The sequence below is a fragment of the Notolepis coatsorum genome, assembly GCF_963971535.1.
Source record: "Notolepis coatsorum genome assembly, chromosome: 4".
NCBI classification, from domain to species: domain Eukaryota; kingdom Metazoa; phylum Chordata; class Actinopteri; order Aulopiformes; family Paralepididae; genus Notolepis; species Notolepis coatsorum.
This window is the reverse complement of record NC_140168.1, coordinates 51,399,066-51,412,635: the sequence shown is the minus strand read 5'-3', so window position 1 is coordinate 51,412,635 and position 13,570 is coordinate 51,399,066. Positions and strand designations below refer to the sequence as shown.

The 13,570-nt window shown below is 44.8% G+C and overlaps 1 protein-coding gene across 1 annotated transcript in view; it reads left to right on the top strand.

Moving 5' to 3' along the window:
• The window catches only part of angpt1 (angiopoietin 1), a 132,668-nt gene that overhangs the window by 69,248 nt on the left and 49,850 nt on the right, over window positions 1-13,570 (top strand). Inside the window, 1 exon segment of the mRNA XM_084312941.1 lies at window positions 6,002-6,168. Coding sequence (XP_084169067.1) covers window positions 6,002-6,168 — 167 coding nt within the window.

Genomic DNA, 13,570 nt, shown 5'->3' with positions numbered 1-13,570 from the left:
CATTTATATACATTCATAAATGATTATTAAATCATTTATAACTATATTTGTATAACATTTACAGATTAGTTCTACATTATTTATAACTCATTATCAACATTGTTTGTACTTGATTTGTTCATCATTAAATAATGTTGTTTAATGTGTAGTAACACATTTGTAGATGCTTTGAAAAATGGATATGTTCAACAAATGATTTGTTAAGACATTCATAAAACATCTATAAATCATTTGCAGATGCAGATGTGTGTTATTGACGTTTTATTGTTAGTCTAATATAACAATATAAAATATAACAAAATCTCAATATCGTCGAAAAAAAAGCAAAAAGGCAATTTTGGGGGTGCTGTCTCGCCTTAAGGACCAGCCAGTCACTAGAACAGGTTCCAAGATTCCATTCCAATAATGATGTAGTATAAGGAGGTAGCTTACCAATAAGGGCCTTAAAAATCAAGTCAAGTCAAGTCAAGTCAAGAGTTTTAATTGTCACGGCATACAGGTATACAATGAAATGCGGGTGGTCTTGCCCGCAACGATGTAAATTTTTTTTACAAATACCAGTGTTTGTTGCGCCTCTCCATCAGCGAGGACCAACCAACCTTCTCATAAATGACACAGTGATGATCATTAGTGATGAATCTGAGGGCAGAGTGATATACAGAGTCCAAGGATTTTAGTTGAGGCCGCAGCATGCCTATAAATTACATCACCATAGTCCAGGACTGATAATAAAACTGCTTTGACAACTCTCTTCCTACTAATCAAAGGAAAGCTGGTTCTGTTTCTGTATAGGAAGCCAACTTTCTGTCGCAACTTGGAGGCAAGGTTGTCCACATGGAATTGAAATGTAAATTTCTCATTGAGCGAGTGTAAACCATCATTCAATATTTCTGGCTCTAGAAAACAGCATACATTTAGTTTTACTAGTCTTAAGAACCAATTTAAGTTTCATAAGATCTTCCTGGAGGGTAATAAAGGAAAGTTGGAAGTTCTCAATGTCCAATTGTACAGAGTCAGCAATACAATACACAACAGTATCATCTGCATACAGATGGGCTTGACAACCATTCAGCGAAGACACAATATCATTAATATAAATAGTGAAGAGGACAGGACCTAGAATTGAACCTTGTGGCACACATTTAGTTATTGATAAAACTGTACACACTGACGTCTCCCTGATAGATAATCTTGGAACCAATCACATGCATTTCTATCCAAACCAATAGTATCGTTTTAAGAGTAAATGGTGATCAACTGTATCAAAAGCTTTTGAAAGATCAATAAAGAGGACAGCACAGTGTTTCTTCTTGTCTAAAGCTGATATTATGTCATTAGTAACTAAAGAGATGGCTGTGCTATGATTGTCTCTGACCGATTGATTGGAGAGAAAGGACTTAAGTTGATTATTCACTAAAGACTCCAAGAGGCGAATTCACAATGGGATTGCGCAGCTTTTTCTGACGCTATGCCTGTGCAAATAACCCCAAAACAAACCTTGCTATTCACAAAGCACTCGCAAAGGGTGAAATACCGTGAGTTGGTGGTAACTGAGCGCATTTATAAGGGTGTCATGGCCAGCGTCTCTGGTGATCATGGCAGCAGTGATTGTAGCCAGGGTTAGGTATAATCACAATAAACAGAATTGAACCCGCACACTCATATCTCTTTCATTTATAACGTTTCGTCACGTCCATGAGGAGTAGACGCTGGAAACACAGTCAATGAAAAGTTTATTCTGGAGTATATGCGAATGTGGGTTATATTCTCTTAACTAAATATTAAATACAACTTAATTTCTCACTCTAAAACTATTCCTATGTCTGAAAATATATCTTTCGGCCAAAAGATTCAGCACCATGGACAGGTCTGCTCAAACTAATTTATTTTGGGATGACATGACAAACAAATGCAATGACAAAAGATAGTGACAAAAACAAAGGATGCAAGAAATGCATGCAAATACTAATTAAGAAAGCTCTATACATTATGAAATAAACTAAATACAAATGGTGAAAAATACTGTTATTTCTATCTGAGCTATTGATTCGTCAGCACTTCCAATTCGCGATCAGAGAATCGAAGCTTTCGTTTTCTGTCTGCCATTGTCCTAGGACATGTATACTGTTGCATGGGCAGTATTTATACTATTTTATCACATCAGGTGCAAATTGCACTCAGCTGCTCTGCGAGCCAACTGCGCTGCCAGATATCAGGAGCAAATTGCACTTGCACTAGTATATCATTCGCGCAATATCTTTAGTGAATAGGTCCTTAATTAAGACAGAGCACATAGCGGGCGCAAATCACATGCAGTAGCAACCGCAATCCATTCTTCCACCCGCAATCAGGTAAAGTAATTGCTAAGCAGGGTAACTTGGAAATAGGATGGTAGTTATTTATATTCAATGTCACAATGCTCCAATGTGTCATTGTTTCATACAGCTGCTGATTCTGCAACGTTTAAATTCAATAGCTTGGACCATTGCAGACTGCATGCATCTACGTATATATATATATATATATATATATATATATATATATATATTTTTTTTTTTTTTTTTTTTTTTTTTTTTTACTAGAAACCATTGCCAATCTCACAACTTTCTTAGGTTTGAACTAATTAGTATTGCACAGCACTCCTTGTCCCTTTCTGCCTGTGTTTGGCTAATAATGTTAACAGAAACAGATCCAACAAATGAAGTCCATGCGGGCAGATTCAACACGGAGGAGTAAAGGGTTTTAATGATTGACTTGGGCAGGAGGACATGAGGGTAAGCTGGTCAGCGATCGATGCGTAAACACAGCTCTGACAAGGGGAAAGGGTAGAGAGCGTAGGAGGGTGAAGAGGCACAGACAGAGAGAGAGTAAGAGTACATGGGAGAAGCAGGGGGAGACAGAGAGGTCTGGTGAACACCATTGAGGGAGCCATGGCAACCAACCAGCCTTGGCCAAGCAGGCGGACAGAGAGCGGGGTTTGGAATATGTGGGGCAAGGGTACCCTCCCAGACCTTGGCTAATGCATACCTATAGCTAAACCAGTACAGTATAGACCTCTCACGGTTGATGTATGTTCTGGCTGCTCCAGTTTTTGCTGCAGCTATAGGAAAATGAGTGGACTATTGAGAGATCGCGACTAGCTTCATCTGTGGTTCATGCAGGTGTGGTCCCGTGGACAAAGCCTTCTAATGTACAATATATTTCTCTCTGATGAGGGAGGGGATTTAGAATTTTAAGCGGCAGGTAAAAGGAAACATTGCTAGCCGGAACTAGCTTAGCACTGCAGATCATCTACTGTATGTCACCAGCGTCAGTGCATTCTCTGCAACACCCGGTAATTTAGTGTTAGCAATTTGGCTTTTAAAAATTGGAATGTTAACGAATAGTAACATTTGGTGAAACGCAATTTTCCTATTAACCCCACATGCAGTATGGGGCTCATAACGACATTTAGTGTTGGTCCTCCTCAACCTTCCCCCTTGAGAAGACTGGAGGTGATCAATAGTGTTTTAATGTGTCATCACTTTCACCGCTTTTGGTCTCCGCAGGCTAGCACACGCAGATTTAATACACTTCAAGGATTTGTAAATCTTTCAGTCAAAACTTCACAGCCTGTGGGGTTGTTGGCTTTTTTTGTGGGAGAGTGGAGAGCTTTCTGGCCATACTTAAGCTTGTGATGACCATATGATGTTTATGATTACATTACCAGAACTCAATGTGCACCATGGGAGACCTCTATGTGACGTGACCAATATTCACAATCCGTTCTTCCCATGAATACTGTATCTTTCCAAATCAACGCTGATATTGAACTCTTACTGTAAACTTTAGCGTTTATCATTTTATACTCAAGGGACCTTGTGATTTACGGACCAATATTACTCGTGCGCTCAGCATCCATAAAAAAATTGGAAGCAAGTGTAGATGAAATACGATGCAAGTTTAACTGAAATACGATGCAAGTGCTTCGTCCAACAACATGACTAACCTTCTCCTCATCGTGTCCGGGTTGAGAGGTGCAGATCGGGTTTGCATGTGAGGGAATTCTGGGGGTTCCGGAACAATACAAAGTGAAATGTTCTGTCGACAGCCCCGTTCTCCAGCAGCCAGGGTTCTGCAGGTCAGCATAGTCACAGAGGCACTGGGCACATCATAAAGGAACATCTCATACAGAGAGACAGAGAGAGAGAGAGAGAGAGAGAGAGAGAGAGAGAGAGAGAGAGAGGAGAGAGAGAGAGAGAGAGAGAGAGAGAGAGAGGAGAGAGAGAGAGAGAGAGAGAGAGAGAGAGAGAGAGAGAGAGAGAGAGAGAGAGAGAGAGAGAGAGAGACAGAGAGACAGAGAGACAGAGAGACAGAGAGAGAGATGAGGAAGCGCGGCGAGAGAGAACCACATGGCAAAAAAATATCTTCAAATATCATATTTTCTCAAAACAAGTGCAAATCATCTGACATGGAACTCACCAATGTTTTCTGTGTCTCAAGAACTGGACCCCCCCCCCCCAGAGAAATTCCGCCCGAATCTCTGCGGAGACCAGATCTCCAGTGAACTGCAGACAATATTTTCTCAGCTATTTCTTCAACTTTCCTCAAGTTTGGGCCAACTGCGCTTGAAAAGAGTTGCGGAAATAGAGTGCGCTCTCCTCCGGGTGATGTCATCCAGGGGAGTTTCTCCGGGGCTCCTGAGACACAGAACACATCAGTTAAGTTGTATGTATCACGTGTCCTCTGCACGGCAGGATTCAGGTTTACAAATCGGCATCGCCTCTTTAATAAGAAGTGTATTATTAAAAATGTTCGCAGTGTATACGGCAGGCCTCACTGGGCCTTAGTCACTTTCTCTTCCACCCACACAGCAGGACACATTTCAGGCCAGAGGAATGCCCCATTATTTTCTTTACCCTTTTCCACCGCCACAAACACAGATATCTTCCCCACCTCCTCCTCCTTCTCCTCCTCCTCCTTTCCCAACTCGTCAATCATTACTGGACCGGTCCAGACCATTCTGTCAGAGCCTTAATACCGTCCTGGTTTTTACAACCCGGTCAAGCCTACTGCTGTCAAAAGCACTTTGCCCGTGACAAGGACCTGTTCTGATCAAATCTAAACTCTGTAATTGTTTAAATGATACGAGAAAGGGCCCTGCGCTATTTCATACTTTGCGATTGTTCTCCTGGAATAACTGTGTAAGTAAAAAATTAACTCTGAGGAAAGGAATGGAAAAGGTGTGTGTGTATGTGTGTATTTCAGCTGGTACCAATTTAGGCTCTCATAAACAGGTATGTCTATTCATGCACAGTATCAAATCAGCAGCATGCTCCACTGTATAAAACGCTGCATAATTTACTGTAATATGTGCTACCTGCCATTCGATTGTCGTTCTTGGCTCTTTCAGTCTAGAGTAATGTGTGTGTGTGTGTGTGTGTGTGTGTGTGTGTGTGTGTGTGTGTGTGTGTGTGTGTGTGTGTGTGTGTGTGTGTGTGTGTGTGTGTGTGTGTGTGTGTGTGTGTGTGTGTGTGTGTGTGTGTGTGTGTGTGTGTGTGTGTGTGTGTGTGTGTGTGTGTGTGTGTGTGTGTGTGTGTGTGTGTGTGTGTGTGTGTGTGTGTGTGTGTGTGTGTGTGTGTGTGTGCGTGCGTGCGGATCTATGCAGTATGGAAACATTTCGGATCAGTGGGACATAATAGCCCGTGTTCTCCACTCACAGTCACATTTGTTTAGGCCTCAAGCCTTAGAACCGGTCAGCGATGACATCACAGAAAGCCTCAGAATCCATCGCCACGGTACTATCAAATAACTTGGCTGTGTCTTCATTGACAAAAACGTTATTAGAAAATTCCTCCGTTCGGCCCCACAATCCTCTAGCCCCGAGATTTCATCTTTCCCAGGAGCTTTGGGAGGAATGGTTTCTATCTCCTGATTTATATGAAGGGATTCTCGCTGGTATTTTCAAGGGGGGCGAGGGGTGTTATTGAGCGAGAACTCAGGCCTTGTGTTCCTCTCGCAGGGCTTCGGGACGGTGTCTGCAGAGCACTGGTTGGGGAACGAGTACGTGTACCTGTTGACCAGCCAGAGACAGTACGCCCTCCGCGTGGAGCTGACTGACTGGGACGGACACCAGGCCTTCTCGCTCTACGACCGCTTCCATATCCAGAGTGAGAAACACAACTACAGGTAAAGTACTGGTTTCATTATCGCTGCTACAATCATTATCGTTATAGCAGATGTGCAATCGTCAATACAAATAAAAAAAAAAAGCTTTTTCACACCGATTTGTGAACATCAAAAAGTATGAACGGCAATGGAATGAAATGGGTGTGGATTTAATCTCTGTGACGACTCGGCCTTCTGGCTGTGAAGCTTTTTGTGTGAAAGAGACAAAAACTGTTTGGACGTTTGGAATGGTCTAAGTACGAACCGTAGTCAATTGGGCACACCCTGATTATTTTTTGAGAGAAAATGTATGAACATTGAATTAAACGAATGAATTACTTGTCAGGCCTCCTTTGATAACGTTCACATCAATAGTGAAAAATACTACTGGCTCTTTGCTGAACGACCGTGTCTTTGGTGTGAATGAACGAACAAACAAACAAATGGCGTTGACGCCATCTCCCTCAACAGTATGGCCAATTTCAGCGGTTGCATACACACACAGCTACAAAGATGTGATGCCATGTTGAGGATTAACAAGTTAATGAGAAGTCAGAGGAAAGCTCTAGACTCGTGTGTGTTCTATCTTTTTAACGCGCCCCAGCCCTAGCCAAAGCACTGTGATCACATCACCCCTGTCTTGTAAAATTGTGAGGAGATTTCTCTCGTTACAAAGTCCTTCCAACTGGAATGCGTTGTGTGTCGTCCCACTCCACGAGCCCTCCTCCTCAGAGTGACACTCTGTCCTTGAATGTCGGGGCGGTCGAAGCTCCTCTGTTTTCTTTTTGAAGGGGTTAACGCTAGCCTATAGACCTCAAACTGTGGCAGATGCTCCGGGTCCTCAGATGTGGGGGGAAACTACTGGAAATTCCAGAGCGCTCTGAGCATTTACATTTTACATTTACATTTAGTCATTTAGCTGACGCTTTTATCCAAAGCGACTTACAAGTTCTGTACGACAAGCCATCAGGAAGAGCACAACTCTATCAGCTGAGTAACAATGTTCATCAAAGTGTTGAGTGCTACAGTGTAGGTTAGTTTATTAGGACAAGTGCATGACAGTATGGTTAGTTAGGGTTAGATTTTTTTTTTTTTTTTTTTTTTTTTTTTTTTTAATTCAGATAATGGTTGAAGAAGTGAGTCTTTAGTCGACGGCGAAAGATTGGACGTGTTTCGGCTGTCCTAACTGGGGTGGGTAGTTCATTCCACCATTGTGGGGCAAGGACTGAGAATAGGCGACTTCTCTTTGATGACCCTCCCGGAGCTTGGATAGGAGTAGGTCTGAGGCGGCCAGAAGATGCAGAGCGTAGGGGTCTTGAGGGTGTGTAGTTAGAGACCATTGACCGGAGGTAGGCGGGAGCAGTTCCCTTTGCCGCACGGTATGCTAGGTCAAGGGCCTTGAAGCGGATTCGTGCAGCAATGGGGAGCCAGTGCAGGTCCCTAAGAAGTGGGGTGACATGGGCCGACTTCGGTAGGTTTGAGATCAGGCGGGCCGCTGCGTTCTGAATGAGTTGAAGAGGCTTAGTGGCAGTGGCCGGGAGGCCAGCGAGCAGTGCGTTGCAGTAGTCGAGGCGGGAGATGACTGTTGATTGGACGAGGAGTTGGGTGGCTTCTTTTGTCAGGAAGGGGCGTATCCTTCTGACGTTGCTCAGGAGGAATCGGCAGGTTCTGGTTGTCGCTGCGATGTGAGCAGAGAAGTTCAACTGGTCGTCGAGGACAACACCAAGGTTCTTGGCGGTCGGGGACGCGGTCACAGCTGCATTCTCGACTGTGATGGAAAGGTCGGTCAGGGGGGAGGATTTGGCCGGCAGGTGGAGCAATTCTGTTTTGCTTAGGTTCAGTTTGAGGTGGTTGGTCGTCATCCAGGCGGAGATGTCGGACAGACAGGCCGAGATCCGCTCAGAGACGTGGATATCTGAGGGAGGGAAGGAGAGGAAGAGTTGAGTATCGTCGGCATAACAGTGGTAGGAGAAGCCATGAGACGTGATAATGTTACCCAGTGATTTAGTGTAGAGGGAGAAGAGAAGGGGTCCTAAAACCGAGCCCTGGGGGACACCCGTCCGCAGGGGGCGGGTGGCCGACAGGGTCCCTCTCCATGACACTTGGTAGGAGCGGTCATTGAGGTATGATGACAACCATGTCAGCGCAGAGCCAGCCACTCCCATTCCTGCGAGGGCCGCGAGGAGGATCTGGTGGTTGACTGTGTCGAAGGCTGCAGATAGATCTAGGAGAATCAGGACAGAGGAGAGGCCTTTCGCTTTTGCTAAGCGAAGTGCCTCTGTGACCGCAATGAGGGCTGTCTCTGTGGAGTGACCAGTCCTGAAGCCTGACTGATTAGGGTCTAGGAGGTCATTCTGTAAGAGATAAGCAGTAAGTTGGTTGGATACAGCACGTTCAAGTGTTTTAGAAAGGAAGGAGAGAAGAGAGACAGGACGGTAGTTGCCTATGACGGTAGGGTTCAGGGATGGTTTTTTTATGAGGGGCGTGACTCTGGCTTGTTTTAGGGAGGTGGGGACCACCCCCGAGTTGAGTGAGGAGTTGATGGTTGCAGTTAGGAATGGGAGGATGTCTGGTGCTATGGACTGGAGGAGTGGGGAAGGTAGCCGGTCCAGCTGGCATGTAGTCGGACGGTTCGACGTTACCAGTGTCAGGGTCTCGGCTTCTGTAATGGGAGAGAAAGATGACAGAGTGAAGGATGAGGTTCTCGATTCAGCATTTGGAATGGGTGGGGGTTGGGAGAAGGAGCTGCGGATGTTCTCCACTTTTTCCTCAAAGAAGATCGCAAAGTCTTCGGCAGAGAAAGATGAGGGAGGGGGGGGTGGGGGGGGGAGTGAGGAGGGAGGACATGGTAGCATGCAGTTTGCGAAGATTCTTGGCAGAGGCCTCGATCCTATGGTGAAAGAAAGAAGCTTTGGCATTAGTAATGGTTTTGGAGAATGTTAACAAGAGGTTGTGATATGTGTCGATGTCAGCAGTGAGGCGTGAGCAATCACTGGTATCGGCGAGGAGATGGTCTGACAACTCCAATTTCGCCCCTTTTTCACTTGATCTCTCGTCCAATGCGCCCCCCCCTCCCTCTCTCTCTCTCTCTCTCTCTCTCTCTCTCTCTCTCTCTCTCTCTCTCTCTCTCTCTCTCTCTCTCTCTCTCTCTCTCTCGCAGATAAGAAGTTTTCAACATGTCCTCTTCTCAACTTTGACTGACTGGATGTCTGTTTATTTTTTCGAAAAGAATTCCCTCATTTTATGCAATGTGGGGAAGGAAATACCCTTATGGCTTGAAAGTCTCTTACATCAATCCTCTGACCCCTTCAAACCCGGGCTCTGGAAACAGACGGCAGTATCGGGTATTCCCCCACAGTGGCGGGCGCACGTAGTTGTATATCTGCGGAATATCTGCGGAATCGTCTCGGATTACACGATGACAGGGCTCCACTGCGTTGAGACGTTTCCACCTTAAAGTGTTTGTACCGCCGTGCGCGCGCTCTGTGCTTTCTCTCCACGGACAGCAGGGTGAATGTATTTCACGGGCCAAGCCATCGGAAAAGGAGTCGGGGGTCCGACCGCTCGGTTTTGAATTTCATGCGGACTAAAGTTGAGGTCCATAATGTGAGGACCGTTTGTGTAACTCCATCCTTTCTTTAGCTCTTTAGTTCATGCTGGCCCTGGTCTTGAGTGCACAACCACTTACTTCATCCCCTCCCGTTAAGTATAGGATTTGGCACAGAGAGATTTAAGTGCCCACAGGACCATATTATGATTCAAGAGAAGATGAAATATGCATATCTATCCATGAGATAAAATACAGTGTATATTCTGCTTGATGAATATGCAATGGCCTCTTCCTTTCATCCTCTCTCAAACAGAGAGACCTATGTTCTCTCTGGACAGACCAGGTGGTCAAGAAGGGGACGAGCATCAGAAATGAACTTCTCCATGCTCTGTCTCAGTGGTTTTCGCTGTTGCCTTCTGGCCGCCGCTATGACGTCCCGTTGGGTAGGACCAACCGTTGCGCTAAATCTTTTGTCCCCTCGGCTATCAGACTTTTAAACACAGACAGTAGTCACTTTAAGTAGCCTTTTACACCTAGTTGCCTGTATTTACTTTTACCTTTACTGGACTGTGTTTAGCATGGAATGTTGCTGTTGCTGTGTTGTCGTTGATATGTTTTTGTTACTTGTGCAAAGCTACAATATGAAATGCCCCACGTGGGATCAATAAAGTTATCTGAATCTGAATCTCTCTCTCTCTCTCTCTCTCTCTCTCTCTCTATCTCTTATGATCCCTACTTCTCCATCACTCTGTGTCTCACACGCATTTCCACTGTGTCTCGCGACCACACACACCACTTGCTCCATTCTGCTCCATTCTACCAGTGGAACAGTAGTAGTGTGTGCGTCGCAGAGAGGGCAGTCAGTGGGGTTGTCCTGGCTCGGTCCTAGGCCTTGGGGGGAAGGCTCTGACTGTTTAGGCATCCTAATCAAAGTGCTAACCTCTATAAATAGATGTGTTCTCAGAAATAGTTGTGGTATGATAATCACACATTGTTTCTCAGAAACAGTGTCGAAAACAACCAGACAGCCCAACCCCCCAAAACAAAGCCAATAGAGAGGTTGCCATGTCACCCCAGCAGTCCCAGCCCCCCACCCCCGGCCCCACCTCCGCATTGGCATTGCTGCCCAAGAATATGTAACAAGTTCTTCAACTCACATTATTGTCCTTGAAGAGTGAGAGATGGTAACATGTGATAAGGGCTTTCTGTTTGTTTTCTTTGGGATGCTTTTGGGGGCAGTGCTTACTGGAATACATGCGGCCTACTCTTCAGCTAGAGACAGACGGACACATTTATGAAGACTCTATGTTCAAAGTTGCATGCACATAAACATGCACACACCCCAGCGAGCCCACAGACAAGACATACACCCGCTGGAAACCGCAGAGCGTAATTTAATAGCGAAAGTCCAGCGACGCACAAGCCGCGCCATTTATCATAATAGTATGGAGCGTTGCCAGGCAGGAAATGTTTGCCTTACCGCCATCCCCACAGTTTCATCTAAATATATAGTCAGACGGAAATTACTCAGCTTATAGAGAGAGAGAGAGGGGGGAGAGAAAGAGGGAGAAAAGACCCAATTATTACCCTGTGAAATATAGGATTCTAATCCTTTATAAGTTAAATCATGTACGCGGAATTATGTCACTTTTATTACTGTGGCTTTAAATGGTTTCCGAGGCACACGCTCCGACCAACGCATCTTTATTCAATGTTAATCTGGCGGCATAGATACAGGATGAATCCAACACACAGTATCGAGGCATAATTTACTATTTGGTTATTGTAAACATGTTGTCGTCGCAGAATGAAAACCAAGAGTAAATGATTAGATGCTATTAAAATATATCCAGACGATGTGGGTTATTTTCCTGCTGATACTGTGACATTGGACACAGAGATGATACCATGCAGCCACGGATTTGGGGGTTTTGGCTCGTCAGTGTGACGTCAGTAGGCCTATATCTGAATTTCCCCAAGGGGATGAATATCTCCTAGGTTTTCAGCCACTTCCAGTAAGTCAGGGATCCACGCTGTTTTGTAAACCAGGATTCCACACTGTTTTGCAGGCTGTTTTTGCAGCCTGTTTTTGCAGGCTGTGGTGTCTACAGGCGTAGAGGCAGCTCTGTGTACAGTACAGTAGCAGAGTGCCAGGAATCAGCATCAGCATTTCAGAACATCAGAACATCAGAACCCAGTGTAATTCAGTTCTTAACATAGTGAAGGCCTAGTTGTTATGAAGTAACAGTACTTCACAACATTAATCAGTACAGAAGTGTAGTGTAGCTAGAGACACTCAATAATAACAAGGAGACGGAGCACTGCGGAGCATTAAATTAGTTTTAATGCAATGTCTTATTGCAATGTTTTATTCCAACACTACTATCACCGACATCTAAGAAGGGAGATCCCCCCTTGAACGGCCCTTCTAAGGTTTCTCTCCTGCACATTGCCTGTGGTGAATTTCTTCCTATTGCTAGGTTTTAGTGAGTTTTTCCTTACCTTCACGTGGGCTATGTCTGGGAGTGTTGAATTAATTTATTTTATTTATTAAAAAAAATTTGGACTTCATGGTGTTTTTGCTTTGTTCTTGATTTATTGTGATGTTTCTTCTTGACTTGTTTTAAAGAAGACGTGTCCGGCCCATGGGGACATTAACTTGTGTTGTCGGGCATTACAAATACATTTGATTTGATTTGAGAGTTGCAGGTTCTCAATTCATGTTGAATCAAATTATAATCGGCTGCATTTTGGGGTGAAATTAGTCGCGTTAGTCTTATTAGTTGCCGTTATCAAAATGGAAGGGCCTTCATGTCTGCTTCTCTGCTGCTGTAGGCTATTGCTGCAACACTGCTGTTGCTCCATCCTCTCAAAGTATTGTTTGGAAAGTCCGGTGAGTGTTACAACAGTGTGTGTGTGTGTGTGTGTGTGTGTGTGTGTGTGTGTGTGTGTGTGTGTGTGTGTGTGTGTGTGTGTGTGTGTGTGTGTGTGTGTGTGTGTGTGTGTGTGTGTGTGTGTGTGTGTGTGTGTGTGTGTGTGTGTGTGTGTGTGTGTGTGTGTGTGTGTGTGTGTGTGTGTGTGTGTGTGTGTGTGTGTGTGTGTGTGTGTGTGTGTGTGTGTGTGTGTGTGTGTGTGTGTGTGTGTGTGTGTGTGTGTGTGTGTGTGTGTGTGTGTGTGTGTGTGTGTGTGTGTGTGTGTGTGTGTGTGTGTGTGTGTGTGTGTGTGTGTGTGTTGGGGGGGCTTCTACAAACAGTGCCAGGCCTACACCATGCGCTGACATTCACCATACAACTCACCGTTGACATTGCTGACGAGGTATAATTTGGGGTTAACCCCGTGCAAACCAAAAACTACAAAGTTCCCAATGACCCCTGCGAACACCCATTGCTTGTGCAATGAGGTTTTGTGTTTTTTTTCTTGCTCCATTGTAATTTCAGGTTCCCATAATTGCTAAAAGGTTATCTTTGTAAACAATACAAAATAGCAAACCCTATTATCATGGCAAAGTGGGGGCGCTTTGCTAGAGCGTGGGTTGTAAAATAAAATAACAGCGGATTACCCCACGAAGGCCAGTGTTGTTGTGATAACCATCACGGTGACGCACTTCCCTTGATCACCCTCGTCCGTCAAAGTGGCCGTACGCCTCACGCTCAGCGAGCGTCTTTATGAGGAACGAGGGGAGGACGTGGAGAGGAAAAGTGGGGCCGTGTGGCAGACGGAAAGCAAGATGGCAGGAGGATATAGAGAAGTAGAAGAAGAAGGAAAAAAGCTAAAGAGTAACGGTAATGAGGAAAAAGGGGGCAGAATGAAAGCAAATCAAACAGAGGAAGAGGAAGGGGCACAGGGAGGAAATTAAATTACGGGAGGAGGAAA